The sequence below is a fragment of the Eubalaena glacialis genome, chromosome 10, assembly GCF_028564815.1.
Source record: "Eubalaena glacialis isolate mEubGla1 chromosome 10, mEubGla1.1.hap2.+ XY, whole genome shotgun sequence".
Lineage (NCBI taxonomy): Eukaryota > Metazoa > Chordata > Mammalia > Artiodactyla > Balaenidae > Eubalaena > Eubalaena glacialis.
The window spans coordinates 71,932,529-71,948,492 of NC_083725.1; the positions used below are offsets into that span (position 1 = coordinate 71,932,529).

At 37.8% G+C, this 15,964-nt stretch overlaps 1 protein-coding gene and 1 non-coding gene across 2 annotated transcripts; both read right to left on the minus strand.

Annotated features, from left to right (window-relative positions):
- Window positions 1-771: 771 nt before the first annotated feature.
- On the minus strand, window positions 772-935 carry LOC133100218 (U1 spliceosomal RNA). The gene has a single exon (XR_009702455.1). It is a non-coding gene; the product is annotated as a U1 spliceosomal RNA (small nuclear RNA).
- Window positions 936-3,264: 2,329 nt separating this feature from the next.
- LOC133099877 (olfactory receptor 51B4-like) lies at window positions 3,265-13,094 on the minus strand. Its single transcript, XM_061203724.1, has 2 exons — window positions 12,847-13,094; window positions 3,265-3,373 (listed from the first exon to the last, which is right to left on the minus strand). Exons 1-2 carry the CDS (start codon window positions 13,092-13,094, stop codon window positions 3,265-3,267), a joined length of 357 nt encoding a protein of 118 aa, XP_061059707.1.
- Between the last annotated feature and the right edge of the window lie 2,870 nt (window positions 13,095-15,964).

The following is a 15,964-nucleotide window of genomic DNA, read 5'->3' on the forward strand; positions in this document are numbered from 1 at the left end:
TCATACAAAAAGTGCAAACAAGTCCTTTTCTTGTCCTTTAAAGTCAGCAGAGAGTGACCCTGGTCCACCTTCAGGGTGAGGAAAGACTTGAAGAGTTTAGGACTGTGACTTTGGGGGTTGACATACTGTTCTTTGTCTACCAAGTTCAACACTCCTGTCTACTTCCGCAGCTGACACAGTAGGAGAGAGACTGAAAGTGTTGAGAACCTGTGATCTCAGATTCAGGGAAAGAGGAGTCGTTAGAATTCATGCCCTATTTTTTTCTTTTTCTTTTTATATTGAACCATAGTTGATTTCTAAGATTATATTAGTTTCAGATGTACAGCATAGTGATTCAGTATTTTTATGGATTATACTACATTCAAAGTTATTACAAGATAATGGATGTAATTCCCTCTGCTGTGCTGTATGTCCTTGTTGCTTATCTATTTCATACATAGTAGTTTGTATCTCTTAATCCTGTATTCCTAATTTGTGCCCCCTTCCCTCTTCCCTTTGGTAACCTCTGGTTTGTTTTCTATATCTGTGAGTCTCTTTTTGTTTTGCATATACACTCATTTGAATTATTTTTTTAGATTCCACATACAAGTGATCTCATACCATTCGTTACTTATTAAATGCTCCTGAAACTTTTTAGTTCAATCATCTATGAAGCATGAGTTGTCGGTCAGAAATTGTTTTTTTTTCCCCAAATCTTTTGATTTCCTTTGACATCAGAATTTAACCTAGGCACTGATGAATTAAATAAGGCCGGTATCTCAGATCTGAGACCTGGGGCTTTCCTCCTGTCCTGCCCCCATTAGCACAAATTATGCAGTCGAGTTTCCCACATTTGGGGAAATTGCAGGGGTCAGCACATCCAGAGTGCAATGGATAAGCCTTGCCCTCGGAAAACCACCTTTGTGATCATGGTATCTCTCTTGCCAGGTAAGTGTGAGACCTGGGCTTTTTAAACAGGGTAAGGAGACAATCAGGAAGGGAAGCATTTACTTCATCTACCCATTCATCTATTCATCTATCTATCTATCTATCATCTATCATATTCATTCATTCATAAATGTAAGCAAAAAGCTTAGCATGTAGAATAGTATGTAAGTGCTCAGGTCTCCGTGTGTGTGTGTGTGTGTGTGTGTGTGTGTGTGTGTGTTGATATGTGTATTCAGGGTTGAACTAAAGTGGAAGTACAACTCTGCTGCCCCCCTGTGGTCCCCAGACTACTTGCAAGTCTCTGTTAATGGCTTAGCTTAATTTTGAGATGCTTTGGGGGGAGTAAACCCTGCCTTCTTTGTGTTTTAATATCCTCATAATAACCACAGAATAATAATTTTCAAAATATCAGAATAGTGTAATGTGTAGGAGGGCATTATCCAAAATTAGACAAACTACAGTTTGAGTTCAGTCTTTGAAACATACATATGACATTGAGAAATTTAATTAACTTGTATGAGTCCAGAGATCTTCAGCATGAAATTGGTATAATAGTGTCTCCCATCTAGTGTTTAAATTAGACCTTAATTATCTAATGCATCGACATACTTATTATAGTGACTAGCATAAAGTAAGAACCTTATAAATATTACCTTTTAATATATATATTTTAAGCACCTTCAGCATATCATTTACTGATCTGAACTTTACATGTAATATCTCACTGAGTCATTAAACTATGCAGCAAGCATTTATCCCCCTTTTCCAAGTGAGTAAGGTATAACTCAGAATATGCAATAAAATATTTAAGCATTGTATAGCTAGAAAATAATTTCATTTATAGAATACTCTAGCAATACAAATGCATAAAAATTAAAAATTGAAAGTTCTTATGCAACCCTACCTTCCTAATCTCATTCCTCTCCCTAAAGGAAACCAGCCTTAGCAGTCTGGTGTGAATCTTTGCAGAATATACTTCTGATATATGGGGTGAGGGAAGCTGTGGTGGAGAGGGAGAGCGGGAAAGAGGAACAGAGGGGTGAGGAAAGAGATTCAATATTTGTGTATCTCTTGAAAAAGCTCTTTCCATTATGTTAAATTGAAGGTAATATTGTCCTTTCTGAAATCCTGGAATAAATAAAGACAGATTAATATCTAAAATTATTTTGAAGGTCTGTGACATTTTGAAAATGCAAGGTGATGTTTTACTATCCCTTGCTTTACTATTAGCCATTATCTCAGGGGACATTACCGGGGAAAAGGGAAGCTGGGAGACGTACCCAGATACCTTCTCTCTGCAAGGTGGGGGCGCCCACCTTCAATCAAGAGACCCCCTTCAACACTCCCCCATATGGAGGCTCCACCCATCTTAGCCTAGTAACTCCATCGGTATTTCCTTCCTTCTAATGGTCATAGCAACAGCAGCAGCCTAATTTTCTAAACAAATCTTCCAGATATGTGTCGGAGAATATAATACACTAATTAAAAGACTATATATATATATTTTTTGTCTTTTTTTAAAAATTTATTTATTTATTTTTGGCTGTGTTGGGTCTTCGTTTCTGTGCGAGGGCTTTCTCTAGTTGCGGCAAGCGGGGGCCACTCTCCATCGCGGTGCGAGGGCCTCTCACTATCGTGGCCTCTCTTGTTGCGGAGCACAGGCTCCAGACGCGCAGGCCTCTCACTATCGTGGCCTCTCTTGTTGTGGAGCACAGGCTCCAGACGCGCAGGCCTCTCACTATCGTGGCCTCTCTTGTTGCGGAGCACAGGCTCCAGACGCGCAAGGTCAGTAGTTGTGGCTCACGGGCCTAGTTGCCCCGCAGCATGTGGGTCTTCCCAGACCAGGGCTCGAACCCGTGTCCCCTGCATTAGCAGGCAGATTCTCAACCACTGCGCCACGGGGAAAGCCCTGTCTTTTTTATCATTGTGATTCCCACTGACATTCTCAGTCTTTCACATGATCGCTCAGGTTTTAACTGAGGTCCAACCGGCTGTGGAACATTAAATCAGAGAAGAAGTTATCCTTATGCTTACAGGTTTAAGCTGAAATTGCTAAGCAGAGTGAATCAGAAAGCTTACAAATGTTTTCCAGAAACGATTCTTCTCCAAATCAGTGCATAGGGAAGAATAGTGGACAGTGGGCCCTATATTATGGTGAGCAACCCTAGCATAAATCCGCACCAATTATTAGTCCAGACATAAGCACAGGCTAAGTGGATCACGTCATGGAGGCAAGAGGACAGAGACGGTGGGAGCAAGAAATGAAAAGCCATTTGATCTAGGATAGTAGAAAAGAATAGGCGGGACATAACAACGCATGATTCTGATACTAACAGTTCAGGAGACTCTGGTAATAAAGATGGAGGCATAATGCAGGGAGTAGCAGATAACCACATGGTAGTCAAAGGATTTGGTTGTCAGTACAGAGGATTCCATAAAGGATAATCTAAGGAGGAAGCATTATTGGGCATAGGCTTAAAAGATAAGCTCTGAGGCATTCAAACACAGGACCCATGACTGTGGGGAGGATGGGGAAGGTAAAGACCAGATGCATTTAAATCCACATGGAAAGGAACACAGGCTCATCAAGGAAGGGTTCCTTCCTGATGTTGGCCAGAATGGCAGCACTGCCCACGGGGACATGTAGAGATAACAAAATGGGCTAGAGATCCAAACTGGGAGGGCTAGGGATGTCTGTGAGATTAAAGTAGAAGGTTCTTGGTGTTAGTCACTCTGGGTGTGACTGGTAAAACACTGCAGAGGCCTTTGTCTTAAATCTATTCAGAAATCCGGGTCAAAGTTCAAATGTCTAATGCATAAGGATGCAACAATGTATTTAGATAAAGCGCAATGATTCCTTACAGTTCATGAATGATGATCAATTTAGGTGACCTTGAGGAAATGGGCAAATGTTGGGAAAGAACTAAGAAAATCTTTTCCATTTTTGGAGGTCTGGAAGCGATAGTCTCTTTATCCTAGGCGAGAATTTTAAATGGCATTGTTAACAGAAAGTAGGATTGGAGTAAAAGGAAACAAATAAGTCATAAACAAATACAAATGCATGATATCAGACCCATGATTTGCTTCATTAATTTTAGGCAGTTTCTCATACAATTCGGGTTTATTTATTGCTGATGTCACAGGCAGATAATAGTTATTAGGTAGTTCTCCTGGGTGCTCACCTCCAAGCAGAGGCACAGGAATCCGGACTCTTTCCAGCATTTAAATTCTCTACCTCAGAATCCTTTTCTTCCTCTCACACGGAAGGAGAGACAGGGAGAGAGAGAGAGAGAGAGAGAGAGAGAGCATGATGAGAAGGCACCCCTGACTTTGCCAGGAACACATTATTACCTTCATATTCCTTTAGCCAGAACCAGTCACATGGCCAAGTTAATCATAAGGGCTGATGGAACAGATAGAGGAGCACGTAGATTTCAGGGATCTGCACTGTCTCTGCCATACTAGTCACTAGTGTTTAGCATTATCTCAAAACCTTCTGTCCAAAAACAACAGGAGTATTGACTGTAAAATCAAAGGCATAAAGAAGCATATATTTATTGTGCTTAAGGAGTGAGAATAAGACCTGGAGTGCCAAAATATTACCAAACTCCATAATAAATATTATACAACTAAATAGGTTGAATCTATCTTCTCTCACCTCAAACTGGATCTTATTCCAGAACAAATAATTTAGGCTTTGAAAAAGGTTTCTTATATGTATTGTTGCACAGTAGTTAAAAGCATATATTCTGGAGCAAAACAGGTGCATTGATATTTTCCCTCCACTATTTACTAACAGCTTGATCTTGGGATATTATTCTGTGTCTCTGTGCTTCTCATCTGTAGAAAGGAGGTTAAAATAGCCCCTGACTCACAGAGTTAACAATGGATTAACATATGAGCAGTGCTTTGTACATAGAGTCAGCCAGAATAATTATATTATTATTACTATTACTAGTAGTGTATTATCTTTGAATCATCCTGCTTGTGTATGTTGAGGGTATAGGGAGTTGGAGCAAAGACATGAGGATCATGTATGGGTAGAAGTGAAAATAAAAGAATGGAATAATATCATCAAGGGTTTACATCAGTCTTTCTCTGAAAAGAGGTAGAGAAGGTTAGTCCCTTCCACAGAAAAGCATGGCAAACGTAACATTTATTCAAGAGAAGCCATGCATTCTATATCCATGTGGTGAGTAGCAGAATGCCCAGGAGAAGTCTGACTCAGAGCTTTTGGGAACCATGTGCCAATGGACAGACACACTGCTCTATTGATTGACTCATGGGTGGGTGTGAGATAAGCCTCTCTTCTCCCATATGCTAAGATGTGGTTTTATTCTAGAAGTTTTTAGAAGACTAGGTCCTAGTTTTCATGGATAAGTACTTTATGTATCGATCATTTGGAGTGTATATATGTTACAAAGAAGAACAAAGTTTCTTCCTTAGAAACAAAGTTCAGTGCAAATCTAAAAAGGTAGAGAACAGACATGTGAACACAGCGGGGGAAGGGGAGGGTGGGATGAATTGGGAGATTAGGATTGACATATATACACTACCAAGTGTAAAATAGATAGCTGGTGGGAACCTGCTATATAGCACAGGGAGCTCAGCTCCGTGCTCTGTGATGACCTAGATGGGTGGGATTGAGGTGGGCAGGGGGAGGTGGGAGGCAGATCCAAGAGGGAGGGGATATATGTATGCATATAGCTGATTCACTTCATTGTACAGCAGAAACTAACACAACATTGTAAAGCAATTATACTCCAATAAAAATAAATATATAAATAATTTTTAAAAATTAAAAAAAAAAAAAAGAGTAGAGAACATATTGTGCTTATTTATTTGAGGTAGACTTTGAAAACGGATGTGATTCTATCAGGTAAATCAAAAACAAAAGCTATTTCTCAAAGAAGCAGAAAGAACAAAGTCCAAAGGGAAATTCCCAGTAATGTACAGAGATTTCCGATAGGAGTATGATATATGCTAATGTATAAAATTTTTCAAGTAAGTTAAGTAGTGAAGGATTTGAGAATCTCAGGTTCATAGATCATTTAGAGCTTTGTACAGTCCTCTGCATTTTGCCTGGATATTTAAAATGATAGTAAATAAATTTGCTGCTTTTTCTCGGATATTTATCATAGTGGGCAATCTGTGAGATAGCCTGTTCCATTAGTGTACAACTCTGATTGTTGAAATGTCTTTCCTATATTGATCTAAAAACGCACTTCCTTATAACTTCCCACAATAGATTTTAATTATTTTATATAAAGGAACTCAGAATAAGGATTATTATTTTTTCCTCAAAATGCCACTTTTATAAAGATATGTTATCTACCCACTCATTTTCTTTACCTTAAACTTCAGTTCTTCTAGATTAGATGATCTTGTCACTCTTGTTTTCCTCTCTCCAGTACTTTTGTATGAATAGATTCCTACCTCTATTCATATTTAATAACAGGTTAATGGATGCATTTTCAGCACTCAAAGACAGATATAGGCTAAAACATCTAACTAGCATGTATATTACCTTTTTTTTTTTTAACAGATTATTTTTTAAATTTATTTATTTATTTATTTATGGCTGTGTTGGGTCTTCGTTTCTGTGCGAGGGCTTTCTCTAGTTGCGGCAAGCGGGGGCCACTCTTCATCGCGGTGCGCGGGCCTCTCACTATCGTGGCCTCTCTTGTTGCGGAGCCGCGCAGGCTCAGTAATCGTGGCTCACGGGCCCAGTTGCTCCGCGGCATGTGGGATCCTCCCAGACCAGGGCTCGAACCCGTGTCCCCTGCACTGGCAGGCAGACTCTCAACCACTGCGCCACCAGGGAAGCCTTATATTACCTTTTAAAATTTATTTGTTGTATTCATCTGTTTCACCATGACAACATGATGAGGAGATACGGAAAGAGAATTCCTGGTACATTTTCTCTTTTAAAGTCACTTCTTATCAGTTAACTCTTTCTTATCTGCCCCTGGCAGTGTGAGCTGACCATCTTTTCTATGCTCCCAGAAGCTTCTGATAAATATGCTGCATTTCTTATAGTTTATTTTGACATATTTCAATTCTGTATTTTCATTTCTTTCTCCCTAACTAGGCTACACAGCCCTAAAGGGATAATTAGGGATATTTTATTTACCTTTGTTTCTCCAGCCCTATTGTAGGACCCGGTGCAGTTTAGACACTTAATGAATTTTGGAGAATGGATAAACTTTAAATGATCCCTCAGATATTTATTAGATATTCAGTATGATACAAACTTATCACTGAGATTCAGGAAAGTAGATACACCCAGGCATAGAGATATAATAGAGGAATAGACACCTGTGAGCCAAAAGAAGTTGATACCTCTAGGCACACCAGAGGACTTAGGAACAAACCTGCACACTTTTACACACACTCTATTCATAAATATAGCCCCTTCACACAGACAAGCATAATGTAGGTCTTACATATACTCTCATAAACATAGCCTTGCCAACCTCCTTCTCCTTCTTTTTAGGGTCACCCACCCTCATACATCTTTCAGATATGACAGCTTGAGTTATGTACCCCTCACTCAAGTCTTCAGCAGATACGCAAGGTCCCTTTTAACGTGTGACAGATGGACAGAATATTCTACTTATGTTCATCTGACCAAAACACCTCACTTGCATCACAAACTCTTTTTTTATGGATATATCTTATTAAGTTCCACAATGTATGATTTTGGATAAAATATTTAACCTACCTAAGAAACCCACCTAAGTCTCAGTCTTTTCATTTGTATATTAGGAGTTTTAATGAAAAGTAACTCAAAGAATTTGTAGGAGGATCGATTAGATAACAGTTTGAAGCTCTCAGGGCATTGAGTAGTAGCAGTAAGTTAGGACCACATAACTGACTTTATTCTATTATTGTTACACCCTGAACTCGTGTGAGCATCCAGGTTCTACACCTAAGCTTTTAAGCCACCTTAAAAATACCTGTATTTCGCACTTACATTTATGGAGTTGAATCTTAATTTTAAATGCAGTACCTATGTTTATCCTCATTACAATTCATTTTGCTAGCTTTGTTCCCTTGCCCCATCTGTCAACAATACTTTTGGATCCAGCTGTTCAACAGTGATAACGTTTGATAATCATGCCAAGAGGCTTGGGTGGGCTATCAGAGAAGTCAAGGCTACTGAATGCTATAAGGGGAATCAGTAAGAAGTCAGATAAAGGGAGTGGTTGGGGAAGAGGTCTCATGAAGGAGTGTCCACAATATGGACAGAAAATAAAGAAAGGAGGAAAATTATACATACAATACAGAGACAACAAGACACACGTGATTTCTATAAGGTGCGTGAGAAAGAGAGGTAAAAAGATAGGAGGATCTGGCATTTAAGATTTGGATGTGGGAGATTTCTGGCTGATGGAAATGGCTTAGGAATGGACATGGAAAGGGTGGTCAAAGCGGAACATAAGTGGAGGCTAACACCAGCCAATTGAAAATTATTAAGAAACGGTAGAAAAATAGTTAATATCCATGTAATGAAACATCCATATGAGAAATACTACTCAACAATGAAAAGGGAATAAACTATTGATAAACACAACATCTTAGATGAATTTCAAAGCCATTATGCTAAGTGAGAGAAGTTAATCTTAAAAAATTACACATCATACAATTTTGGTTTTATGATGTTTTTGAAAAGACAAATGTGATTGTCAGGGGTTAGGCATGGAACGTGTAACTATAAAACATAGTGAGAAGAAGTTATTTTAGGATGTTGGAAATGCTCTGCATCCTGAACAAGTCAACTTTACAGTATGCTAATTAAGAGAGAGAGACAGAGACAGAGAGAGAGAAGATCCAATAACCTTGTTTCGCAGATGGAGAAACTGGAAACTGAAGACTGAGGTGAGGCCTGGAGAAGATCACGTGGCTAGAGAGTGTTTCTGGGGACACCCGCACCCACACATATGCACTCGCACGTGCACACACTCACACACACCCATGCCCATGCCTACAAACCACCATGAAATAAGGGGAAGAGGACAAGACCCAGGGAACAGAGATTTTAAGAGGTTTAGTAAAATGCTTGGAAATGTAGCGGTAAAAATTTTTTTTTTTTTCAGATTTCAGGCAAATATAAAAGGAAAGGAAAGAAAAATTACAACATCTTCATTACCATGTTTAAATTATGAAATGTTGAAAACTATCACTTTTCATTTGTAAATCAGAGTTGTTAAATAATTGTCAAATTCTTTGCCCATAAACAGCGTGTTGTGTGTTGCTTAGATTTTTTTTTTTTTTTTTTTTTTTTGTCCCTTCTTAAGAACGGCTAAGTGGGCATGAACATGCAACAAATTAATTCATGTTAAGTTCTTGGAATAATGGCTGAAGCAGGATGTTTGCTATGACTGTGAGAAATTGAAGTCTGTCACAAATTAAATAAATCAGCCCTAGCCACACCCCACAAATAACATTTTTTAAAAGACTGCATTAACAGCTTTGGAGGTTTATAGATCATCTTTGGGAAGATCATAAACTGATGGGGAAAAACAATTACTACCCGGCCTGAACTCACAATATGATAGGGAATAAACTGTCCTGACTTAATAATCTCTCAGGAGGAAAGCATAGACTTGGTTCCTGCTTTCAAGTCAGTACTAACTTAAGATGTTCTGTATAGGAGGGATTTAGGTTTGGCAAACTGGGTGGTGAGGTCAGAGTAAGAATGGTCAAGAGACTCGTCTTGAAGCTGCACTTGTTTGGAAGGACACTGTTTTTACTTAAATTGTACTGTAACTATAATATGACTGGATCGGTAGGTAAATAGTGATTTATTAATGAAAATTTGGTTCAAAACAAGGAATTATAGAAAAGAATGCATATGCTATGAATTTTATTTAAAATTAAAATCGATACGTGTATATTTATTTTAAAAAATCATAATTTTCAATATTTATTCTGTTGTTTTTCTTCATTGGTTTTTGACAATTGATACAGGCTGTTTAAAGATCAATAGAGTGTAAAATCATATTACGTCATCCCTTGCTACTGCATGGGTATATTTGAGCTTCTCAACTTGATCCCATTCACTTCTTCGTATTGATACCTCTGGGTTTTTTTCTGAATGTACGAGTTCTGTATCATATCTATTTTTTTTTTCTAGCACATTGCCTCTAAATTTGCACCACACATTTATTGCTGAAGGCTGTCTTCCTGTAACAATCAAGGGAATAGCATTGAAACTCCCTTTCTAATAATTTTTCAGGAAATAATATAATTTATTTCATTTGCCACTTTTACAAAAATCTTTTACATGTCTTAAAATTTTAATACCACCAAACTATTTTTTTACTCCTATTGACCACCTTGCAATGGTCAGTTGGGATGCAGGTTGCCTATACGTAGTTCATATTCTGGAATGATGTTCATTTCAGGCCATATGACAAAAGTAACTAGAAAACTATGTCCCTAAATGAAATACACTCAATATACCAACTTAGAAAAATAAAAAAAAGTGGTACATAGAGAAAGACAACCAAAACGACAATGAATAGAACCCTCAGGTCCAACTTTTCAGGGACCGTCACTAACCAGTTGCACAGTGACTGAATCTAATCTAACTAACTAATTTATTAGTTTTACAGAGCTGATCCTGTATCCAAATATCCCTTTTAATTTGGAGGAATCCCTCATTACTTAGCATTTAGTTTTTAATTAGTTCTCCCTTACCATAGAAGCTAAAAGGATGAAATTTTTGCTCCCCCCAAGCCCCAAATGTAGGACACAGTCTTGTTCAGGCTCCAACATGTAGATTCTACAACTTGGTTCAAGAATGATTAAGACAATGTAAATAGAATCCCATAACTTGGTTCAAAACTAATATGTAAAGAATAAAATGTAAAGAATGCACACTGTGACAGTGGTGTTCTCAGGACTGGGGTTCATGGCTGCAGCAGTAGATCCATGCCTTGTTTCTGCGAAAGGAGAATTGATGAATATTTACTACTTGTTCCATGGGAAATGCTTTATTTCCTGACACTTTGCAAATAATTCTGAATTCCACCCCAACATTCTTCCAATAAATATCCTTTATTAGCTTAAGAGAGCCAGTCAATTCCTCGAACTTGCAACCTCTATTGATTATAAATGTTGCTAAATAATATAGTAAATCTTATAAATGGTATTTTTACATTGGGGATTCTCCGGCTCTTCATTGATAGGCAATGCATGTCCATATATCTTGCATTTAGGGAGAGGATAATGAAGGTGGAGGCAACTGATATATGCTTTTTCTAGTGAGAATGATAAATAAGGTTTTTCCATGTTGAAGTTGCTGGAACATTCTTAGAGTGCTCACTGCCTGGATAGGACATCAGTATGGAGATTTCCTTAGGTGAGGTAGAGAGAATCTAGACTGAACTGGTTATTTCCTGGGCTTTGTATATAACCTCTCAGTCAGAAAATAGGATGTGGGGAGGAGGTCCAAGTAGAAGAACCAAATTAGAAATAGGAAGAAACAGCAATCCTCAGAGAGCAATGAACATTAACTTTTTAGATCACATGCTCATGACCAGACTAGCTCCATATAGTAGCATAGAACCAACAGTAGATGAATAAGTTATCATTACCTATAGCATTAACAACAGACTGTAGACCATATTTCTTTTTTTAAAATTTTTATTGAAGTATGGTTGATTTACAATGTTGTGGTAGTTTCAGGTGTATGGCAAAATGATTCACATATATATACATATATATATATATATATATATATTATTTTTTAGATTCTTTTCCATCATAGGTTATTACAAGATATTGAGTTTATTTCCCTGTGCTATACACTAGGTTCTTGTTGGTTATCTATTTTACATATAGTAGTGTGTATATTTAATCCCAAACTCCTAATTTATCCCTCCCCCACTTTATACATTTCTCTCCAGCTTCATTAAATCTTTTGTATTTTTGTAGACTATATTTCAACCAAAATGAACAGCATAGACTTAAAGACTTTTAAGAAGGTTGAAGAAAAAAACTATGCGATCAGTGCATAACATTACTTTTGCCAGGTTTTCTGCTTTCATTAGCAGAAAAGTTTCATAAAGTAAAAAAGCTCTGAGTTCTTTTATGTGAGAAGCAAGTGAGGAGAGACAGAAACAGATGGTGAAATATCAGGAAGTAGAAAGTTGGAAAGAAGAAAAATTAGTATATTGATGTTTAGCAGCCATTGGGAAGAAGGAAAGGTGTGCTAGGGGATCTGGCTTTAACTAGCTGATAGGAAATTGGTTGGTTTCTATTGAATTTTTAATTGTATCAATTTCCCTTTAATAATAAAATATATGGATTTGCTAAGGGAAACTGAAGTTCAGGAGTAAGCTTTCTAGAGTTGTATACATTTGCTAGTTTTCCTCACCAAGGTTTGTTTACTTATAAAACAACATCATTTCCAATACAGTTAGATTCAAAACATAGATATGGGAAGATGATAAATACATCATTCTAATTCTATTTTATAAGACACACAAAATGTACCTCCAACTGCACATGTTTTTTCAGACCAACCAAGTTTGAATCAGGCTATTTTAGTCTACTTATCTTGACGTTTTCTGAAGTAGTACTTTTTCCTTTACATACAGGATCTGGAAAGTCCCATCTCACTATTTCTTATATCCCTTTCCCCAAGATCACTGACATTTATTAGAATGTATTATGTATATATTCTAATATTAAAATATATAATATATATAATCTGCTCAAGTCAACTTACAGCTTTATGTAATAATTTAAATCTCATCTATCTCTGAAAAGAACGGGTGAGCATAAAACCAAGTTTCTCTTCCAATAATGCGAAAGGCCAAAATATCCTGGAGATCTAAAGATTCTGAAATAAAGCCTCAAGCCCTACTGTGCACAGAAAATAGGCAAACAATGCTTCTCTGAATCTGCTTGGTCTTGATGCTGTAGGGCATTGTAGTTAGTGTCATCCCAAGGTCTGTACCTGCCAGCATAGCCAGGAAGTAGTACATGGGCTCATGAAGACTGTGGTCATTCCAAATAAGGAAGAGCAGTGTGCCATTGCCCAAAAGGATGGAGAGGTAAATGGTAAAGAAGGGAAGAGAGATCCAGTGGTGAATTGCTTCTGAGCCCAAGAAGCCAGTCAGAAAGAAGGAAGCAGCACTGTTTTTGGACCACATGGTAGGTATTGCAGATGAAGAGCTTTTTCAGGGGTTATGACCTCTTAATATGCAGTATTCTTTCTTTCTCTCCATCTTCTTATAGCATATTGTCAGGTCATTTTTCTTCCCAAAATGTACAAGAATGTGTGATTGTCTTAGTTTTAATTAATTATAAATCTGTATTCACAAAGCCTTTGCCTGCAATAATAAATAACAATACTAACCATGATAATAATATGAACAATTTACTCTTCAGCATCCAAATTTTATTCTGTCAATCACACCTCTCACATCTATGTTTCTAGTCTTTACTCCTAGTCCCCAAAGTGATCCTTTGGCTCTGTTTCATACTCTTCACTCTTTTATTGCTCTTTGTATTATCTTTCATATTTATGTATTTTTTCCAATTTGGACCAATTGAGATTTTCTCTCTCGAAACCAACCAGATATTTGTCTCACTGATTAATCACTGAGGAAAATGATTAATCAATAGAATTGAGTCCATCACCATGAAACGTTTGAGAAATATTATCAATATTGCTATCTCAAGAGGATGTTGAATAAGATGACTCATGAAAGTCTAGAGAAATCAGAACAAGTGGGCACAGTTGGTAAACTCATTTTGAGAAGGTATGATTACTCTGTAGACTTGGGGCTCAGGACATTTTCTGTGCTGCAAAAGATCTGAGGCCTGAAACACCAGAGACAAACTTAAAAGCAAGAGAAGAGACAGGAGTTGAGAGCTCTTATAGGAAATATTTTGAGGAAGACAGACTCCTGGAACAAAAGTCTCAGAAGCCAGAAGACTAATACTTATACTGAGCCATAGATTTAAAAAAAAGACATGAGTATCTGAATGGCAAAAGTAATATCAGAAATTCTTTATTGAATGCATAAACTTTACACAGCCAACTCTAAGGAGAAGATAAGGACTCCCAGAGGGAAAAAGATGGTGACTACATTGCTGATGGAGACAATCATATAGAACTTCTAATATTCATGAATCTAGAAAGCTTATATCCAGAAAAAATTAAGAATGGGCTTCTATAGAAAATTTTGAAACATGACATATTTATAATTACACTCTTATCAAATCAAGTTGGCTTTGTTTGCGTATAACCAAGAAACTTCGTAGCAAGTTGACTGCAATAACAATTAAAGAGAACCACAAGAGAAACGTTAGCTTCTTCCAAATTCAATTGAGTCTATATGTACCCAGGGTCTTTTTAAATACTGTTTTCTCTTATAAACATCACTAATGATATCTCTGAAGGAGAATTCAAAAAGAATGAAGTGACAGCAATCTTTGTACCACTTCCATTTCATAAAAACTTATAAAAATAAGAGTAGGTTTTTTGAGAATTTTGCACATAGTAACATATCTAATAATGAGCAGTGGATGATGTGGGGAGATGGACAGAGGAAAGGTGAACGTGCTATGGAAATCACCACCACTTCAAAGAATACTGTCAATGACAAAAAGGTCAATCTGGACATTGAAGTGGCAGGTACTCTGTTGATGTGGGTACTGATAAGATTGCTAACTAAGTTGATCCACTGAACTATGTCCTACGTGGGGCTCCCTTGCCAACAGTTATCTACCCCTACACAGGGCTAATGTGTAAATCATCATAAATTATAATTCCTACCACACCATCCCCTTAACCTTTCAACATTGCCTTTCTAATAAAACACATGAAATGGAGAGATAGAGAAGGGATAAACGCCACAATGTGTTGTATGGGATAGGGACAAATGACCTATTTGGACCAGCTGTCACCCAGAAAGTGGACCAGAGGAAGGAAGCAGGAGAAAAATCCAAACTCGCTTAAACAACATGGACTTGCAAAAGTCTAAACTAAAGGTTTTGGATTTTGAATGAGTTTTGGAATTTGAACTGATTTAGGTTCCTTAAAACTGTGTGGTAATTGCTTTGGGAATAACTATTAAAATGTATTAATTTTTTTGATGGACTAAATTAGAAAAAGTACTCTGTTCATTACCTGCAGTCCTTAGCAGCAGCCACACTGGCATTTAATTATGGAAAATTCAGCAGTTCCAGAAACTGTCCTCATATCCCCAGTAAGCCAGGGGGAATAGCTGCCCAGTTCAGGGTCTCTTACTATATAATGTGTGACATTAGTGACAGTAGTAACTTCAGTGTAATTTCTCATCACCATCAGGCAAGCCTGAGGCTCCATCAGGGAATTTACTATCTCCTCACCCTACTCAGAGTCTTCTTTGGGCTGATTCTCTGAAAATAGCTAGCCCTGAGTCCTCAGTAGTTTCTGAGAGTCACACAGATACATCATTTAGAGTTTATTCAGCTTGCTGTGCTGGCTAGAGACTAAGGAACTGTTCCAGAAACCAGTAATACAGACATAAGAAGTTGAAAAAAGAAGGGAGGGAAGAGAGCAAATTAGAATTATGCTGAGAAAATGGGAAAATTTTCTCTTTACTTCTGTATAATTTGCAAGCACCCCATACAATCAGTGCCTCCTGATTCCATTTCCTTCATACTTATCTATCCCCTAAGAATCTGTGCTCCTGGGCTTTCCTGGTGGCGCAGTGGTTAAGAATCCGCCTGCCAATGCAGGGGACACGGGTTCGTGCCCCGGTCCGGGAAGATCCCACATGCCGCGTAGCGGCAAGGCCCGTGAGCTACAACTACTGAGCCTGCGTCTGGAGCCTGTGCTCCGCAACGGGAGAGGCTGCGACAGTGAGAGGTCCATGCACCTCGATGAAGAGTGGCCCCCGCTCGCCGCAACTGGAGAAAGCCCTCTCACAGAAACGAAGACCTAACACAGCCAAAAATAAATAAATTAATTAAAAAAAAAAAAAAAAGGAATCTGTGCTCCTTTACAAAAAAATAGTTTATCTAGATATCT